At 41.0% G+C, this 6,362-nt stretch overlaps 1 protein-coding gene and 1 pseudogene across 1 annotated transcript; both read right to left on the reverse strand.

The window, feature by feature from the left end:
- Positions 1-1,342: 1,342 nt before the first annotated feature.
- LOC115160253 (C3a anaphylatoxin chemotactic receptor-like) lies at positions 1,343-4,178 on the reverse strand (annotated as a pseudogene).
- Positions 3,997-5,728, reverse strand: srp19 (signal recognition particle 19). The gene is made up of 5 exons (XM_029708651.1): positions 5,602-5,728; positions 5,196-5,271; positions 4,908-4,979; positions 4,603-4,711; positions 3,997-4,429 (listed from the first exon to the last, which is right to left on the reverse strand). Exons 1-5 carry the CDS (start codon positions 5,637-5,639, stop codon positions 4,299-4,301), a joined length of 426 nt encoding a protein of 141 aa, XP_029564511.1. The 5' UTR covers positions 5,640-5,728; the 3' UTR covers positions 3,997-4,298.
- Positions 5,729-6,362: the final 634 nt, after the last annotated feature.

Raw genomic sequence — 6,362 nt, forward strand, 5'->3', positions numbered from 1 at the left:
GTCATCAGTTGAACAAACATTTGGATTGTGCTTTGAATTGACACTATATCGATGTGTTTAGGGTGTCTACTTATGTCTTGATGTTAAGACAAGCTATGAAAGGGAGTGCTGTTAGCTTTGTCTTCTTTTCAGTTTGATGTGATGAACTGAAAATGACTGATGTCTAAAAACCATCCTACAGCATCACGTGACTATGATTGAGAAGTGTAAAATCATACATTATCAATGGCCAAGGAGACAGCTTTTGATCAAAATAGTAATTATTTGACAGAATGTACAAGATTGGGAGATGGTACAGTATAACATTACGGAGTATGACATTACAGAGTAATTTACTCCTGAGGTGCTGACCTGTTGCACCCTCTATAACGACAGTGATTATTATTTGACCCTGCTGGTCATCTACAGTGCCTTGACTTATTCCACATTTTGTTGTGTTACAGCCAGAATTCAAAATGGATTAAATTAATTTCTCTCTCTCTCACCCATCTACACACAATATCCCATATTGACAAAGTGAATGCATGTTTTTAGACATTTTAGGACATTTATTGAAAATGAAATACAGAAATATCTCATTTCACACCCCTGAGTCAATACTTTGTAGAAGCAGCTTTGACAGCGATTACAGCTGTGTCTTTCTGGGTAAGTCTCTAAGAGTTTTCCACACCTGGATTATGCCCATTATTCTTCTCAGAATTCATGTTTTGCAATATTTTTATTCTGTAAAGGCTTCCTTTTTTTCACTGTCATGTAGGTTAGAATTGTGGAGTAGCAACAATGTTCTTGTTCCTTCCTCAGTTTTCTCCTATCACAGTCATTAAACTTTTAAAGTCGCCATTGGCCTCATGGTGAAATTCCCTGAGAGGTTTCCTTCCTCTCCGGTAACTGAGTTAGGAAGGATGCCTGTAACTTTGTAGTGACTGGGTGTATTGATATACCATTCGAAGTGTAATGTTCACCATGCTCAAAGGGATATTCAATGTCTGATTTTCTACCAATAGGAGCCCTTCTTTGCGAGGCATTGGAAAACTCCATGGTCTTTGTGGTTGAATCTGTGTTTGAAATTCACTGCTCGACTGAGGAACCTTACTGATCATTTTATATGTGGAGTACAGAGATGAGGTAGTCATTCAAAAGTCATGTTAAACTCTATTATTGCACACACACAGTGAGTCCATGCAACTTATTAAGTGACCTTTAAGCACATTTTTACTCCTGAACTTATTTAGGCTCTCCAAAACATAGGGGTTGAATACTTATTGACAAGACATTTCAGTTCTTGTTTTTGTTCTTTCATTTGTAAAAGTTGCAAAAAACATAATTCCACTTTACCATTATGTGTTATTGTGACAAAAGATATCAATTTAATCCATTTTTAATTCAGGCTGTAACACAACAAAATGTGGGAAAAAATCAAGAGGTGTGAATACTTTCTGAAGGCACTGTAAGTGTAACAGAGATAAGAGTTTTAGGACACAACAGCTTAAAACTAAAAGCAATGCATGCAACATTTCAATCAGGCATGGACTGATCTTCAAACCATCTTTTGTTTTGGTCAATGTCTAATTTCTTAATTACTATTAATGAATTAATCATGCACATTCAGTACCTCAACAAGTCAGAAAACACCAACACGTGTTTTTTTCATGTACATAATGAGTATCTATGACACAGGAGTTCTTTATTTTCTTATTTCTGACTCAGACCTGAGCCTCAGATGAGTTTGTGAACCGTGACAGCTGTGACTGTCCTTTAGAGTACACAGAGGAACATATAGTCACATCCTCGCTGAATACATTTTTTATATTTTCCTAAGAGATACCCTGACCCTTTTCCTTAAGTCCTGACCCATGAAGACATACAGAAGAGGGTTGCTGTAAGCCAGAGAGATGGCCAGGGGGTCCAGAGCCTGGGCCATGTCTTCCGAGGCCTCCCTCTGCATCACCAGCCCTATCACCAGCTCTCACTGCATCACCAGCCCTATGGTGTGATATGGCAGACAGCACATAAAGAACACAGCCACAACACCCAATATGATCCAGAAGGCCCTCTGGGATTTGAGCAGGTAGCAGACAGCGATGACCAACAAGGGGATGAGGAAGCCGAGCACTAGCCTGGTGACGTGGGTGGCTTTGATAGCTGTGATGGCCGGATGGTTGCCCTCAGTTTTGTCTAGTAGGTGGTGATAGGTGCACAGTGACGTGTTCATATAATCAAGGAATACTATTCCTCTGTAGATCATATAGGGAGGCTGAGGAGCAGGGCCAGGACCCAGGCCAGACCACACAGCAGCCAGGCCAGGGTGAGGCTCCGGTGGTTCTGGGCCCAGAAAGGCAGGATGACCAGGGCAAAGCGGTCCAAACTGATAAGGACCAGAGTGAAGACACCTTGCACATAGCCTCTCCAGTGGTGGTTCAGTATGATTTCAGTAATAGAGAAAGGGATGGAGGGATGGAGACACAGCAGAGCAGATCAGCCACATTCAAGTTAACAAACCAGATGGTGTTGACTGTCCTCGTCATCTTGACTTTAGCTATCCAAATGACAAAGGTGTTGCCTGGGATACCGAGGACACAGGGAACGCTGTATAGGACCATAGACACCACCCGTAAGAATGGATGCCCTTGTTCTGAGAAATACGTTTCATTGAATGGGTCATAATACAAGTCAAACTTCCCCTACTCTTCTGTGAAAGTCCCATTGTTAATCCCCATATTCCTCTGAGAAATGACCATAATCCTCTGAGAAATGCATATTGTCAATAGGGAGGAGTTGTTTGACACAGAATGTCAGTCATATTCTGACTAAATGCATACAAAACCAGCCAAAAGTTTGGACACACCTACTCATTCAAGGGTTTTTCTTTATTTTTCACTATTTTCTACATTGTAGAATAATAATGAAGACATCAAAACTATGAAATAACACATATGTAATCATGTAATAAACAAAAAGTGTTAAACAAATCAAAATATATTTTAGATTTGAGATTCTTCAAAGTAACCACCCTTTGCCTTGGTGACAGCCTTGCACACTCTTGGCACTCTCTACCAGCTTCATGAGGAATGCTTTTCCAACAGTCTTGAAGGAGTTCCCACAGATGCTGAGCACTTGTTGGATGCTTTTCCTTCACTCTGTGGTCCAACTCATCCCAAACCATCTCAACTGGGTTGAGGTCGGGTGATTGTGGAGGCCAGGTCATCTGATGCAGCACTCCATCACTCCACTTCTTGGTCAAACAGCCCTTACACAGCCTGGAGGTGTGTTGGGTCATTGTCCTGTTGAAAAACAAATGATAGTCCTACTTAGCGCAAACGAGATGGGATGGCGTATCGCTGCAGAATGCTGTGGTAGCCATGCTGGTTAAGTGTGCCTTGAATTCTAAATAAATCACTGACAGTGTCACCAGCAAAGCACGCCCACACCATTACACTTCCTCCTTCATGCTTCACGGTGGGAACCACACATGCGGAGATCATCCGTTGACCAACTCTGCATCTCACAAGGACACGGTGGTTGGAACCAAAAATCTCACATTTGGACTCATCAGACCAAAGGATAGATTTCCACCGGTCTAATGTCCATTGCTCGTGTTTCTTGGCCCAAGCAAGTCTCTTCTTATTATTGGTGTCCTTTAGTAGTGGTTTCTTTGCAGCAATTCGACCATGAAGGCCTGATTCACACAGTCTCCTCTGAACAGTTGATGTTGAGTTGTGTCTGTTACTTGAACTCTGTGAAGCATTTATTTAGGCTGCAATCGGAGGTGCAGTTAACTCTAATGAACTTATCCTCTGCAGCAGAGGTAACTCTGGGTCTTCCATTCCTGTGGCGGTCCTCATGAGAGCTTGTTTCATGTGTGACCTCAAGTCATTTATTTTATATAGACACGAGGAAAGAAATATCTCTTTAAAAAATAAAAAAAAAGCAAATAAGGGATGGGTAAAAGTTAAGACAGTTTCATAATAACAATTGATTCTCACTGTCAGAACAAAGTGGAAGCAATCATTGTCTATTTGACTTTTATTTCCCTTCAGCAATTGAAACAATACTTTGATGTATACATAATTAACAAAATATAAATGTTTACATGTGACTGTTGGCATAATCACATATGGCATATCCCATAGCATCGTACATATGGGCCAATACCAAATAATTACCTCATAAATTAGCATTTTCTCACTCTTTCTGTTTGACACTTGCCAGTTCCTTGGGACAGACTTCCTTCCTTGGTTAGTTTCTTACAGTAAAACTGAACAGTAATATGGGGACCTTTGTGTGACTGGGCAGGGCATCTACTTCCTCTTCTTCTTGCTTTTTTTGCTGCCCTCCCCTTGCTGGGAGCCTGAGTCTGCCCCTGCACCCTTCTGGGTCCTGGTCTTCAGTTTGGGGATCATCTCAGCACAGTAGATCATCACATCTTTACCTTTAGGGACAATCAGAAGGAAAGCAAAGAATTCTTTTTTTTTTTTTTTTAAACGGTCACACACACACAACTGTGCATTGTGAGACCAGTTGATGGTGAAAACAGACTGCATTGCTTCCAGTTTGGCTAATTTGAGCCATAGGACGTTGCTCCTCTCCTTCACAAACACTCACGTGATGCAAACTTGTCTGAGCAGAGAGTTCCATCCTCCTGCTTCAACTGAACACGTACTCTTCCTCTGAATGTCACGTCTCTGTTCCACTCTCTGGAGTACATCTTGTTCTGTGGTTGGTCAATCGAACAACAATTAGAGACTTATAATCAGGCAATACTCCAAACCTATGGTGACGTGTTTGACGATGGACAATGGCTGTCGTGGAATTACTTAGGTGGGAGCTACACAATGGTAATGAATGAGGTGTTCCCCTCCGATGTAAAGTACCATATGCAACTCATTATTGACGTAATGTCTCATTACCTCCACAAGAACATTTGCCCCTGCTGCTGTCAACACATCACGGATTTCAGCACATGTAGGATTCTCCACTGCCTGGTTGAGTACAGAGGAAAACCAAGATGTCAGCCATATCCCTCAACACACTCTTGAGGACATAGACTATAATGAATCAGTATTAAGTGTATACGTGTGGTAAAGGTAGACCATAGTGGTGTGTGTGTGTGTCCATTTACCAAGATAGATCGGCAATAAGTCGTCCACCATGTATTGAACCAAATAAAATAGAAGAATGCTGCAGATTTGGTTTACCTTTTCAGCAGGTATCCGTCTCCCCTCTGCTAGGGTCTTCTTACTGTTTACATAGGAAGGGTATATGCAGATAAACCTGCAAGAGAAATCAGAAAGAACATGTTAGCTAACTAGCTAGTCATAACTTGATGTCTAGAACATGTTAGCTAGCAAGCATTGCTGCCGTCTCAACTGCATCCGACAATACAATGATGCAATTGTAAGTTAAAACGTATTTTCATTTGAAACGACGAAAGGAAATGGCTAGCCAACTGACTTCAAAGTTGGCTACCGATTATCGTAGACAAGCTGGCTAGTTTTAGCTAACACATATGGCTGTCTTCGCTTGTTTTTCTGTTCACAGGTAGGACTTCAACTCACAAACTTTTCATGGGAAACCATGCGATATGAATCAAATATTACCCACCTTTCCTTTTCAGCTGGATTATCACTTAGTGGAGACATTTTCTCAGAACACACTAGCACAGAGTTCGCGTTAGCTTCTTAGCTGGGACCTGTATAAAGCTAGCCACAATAGTGGAATGTGCGGTTCGCCTTCAAAATAAAAGGTCCTAATTGAAAGCGATTCAAACGGATACAAATAGTGGAATCTTGCCATATTTGGACTAGATCATGATAAATAAGATCGGAATGTTGTTATATAAATTCAACAAAAGACAGTACTTTGTTAATTTGACACAATAAAAGTTGAAATCGCTCTGTGGATGTATTACACTTCAGAATTGCATTGGGGCGTAGTCCACAGGAGGATGGTGGCACCTTAATTGGGGAGAGTGGCTCATAATAATAGCCAGAACAGCGTTAATGGAATGGCATCAAACAAATGGAAACCATGTGTTTGATACCGTCCCACTTATTCCACTCCAGCCATTACCATGAGACCGTTCACCCCAATTAAGGTGCCACCATCCTCCTGTGGACTACGCCCCAATGCAATTCCAGTGTAATACATCCACAGCGTGATTTCAACATTGTGTCGAATGAACAAAGTATTGTCTTTTGTTGAAATTAAATAACAACATATAGTAAACTCCAACTGTAGTAGTATCTAACGATTCACAACAATACACACAAATCTAAAAGTTAAAGAATGGAATTAAGAAATATATAAATATTAGGATGAGCAACGTCAGAGTGGCATTGACTAAAATACAGTAGAATAGAATA

Source organism: Salmo trutta, chromosome 23 (genome assembly GCF_901001165.1).
Source record: "Salmo trutta chromosome 23, fSalTru1.1, whole genome shotgun sequence".
NCBI lineage: Eukaryota > Metazoa > Chordata > Actinopteri > Salmoniformes > Salmonidae > Salmo > Salmo trutta.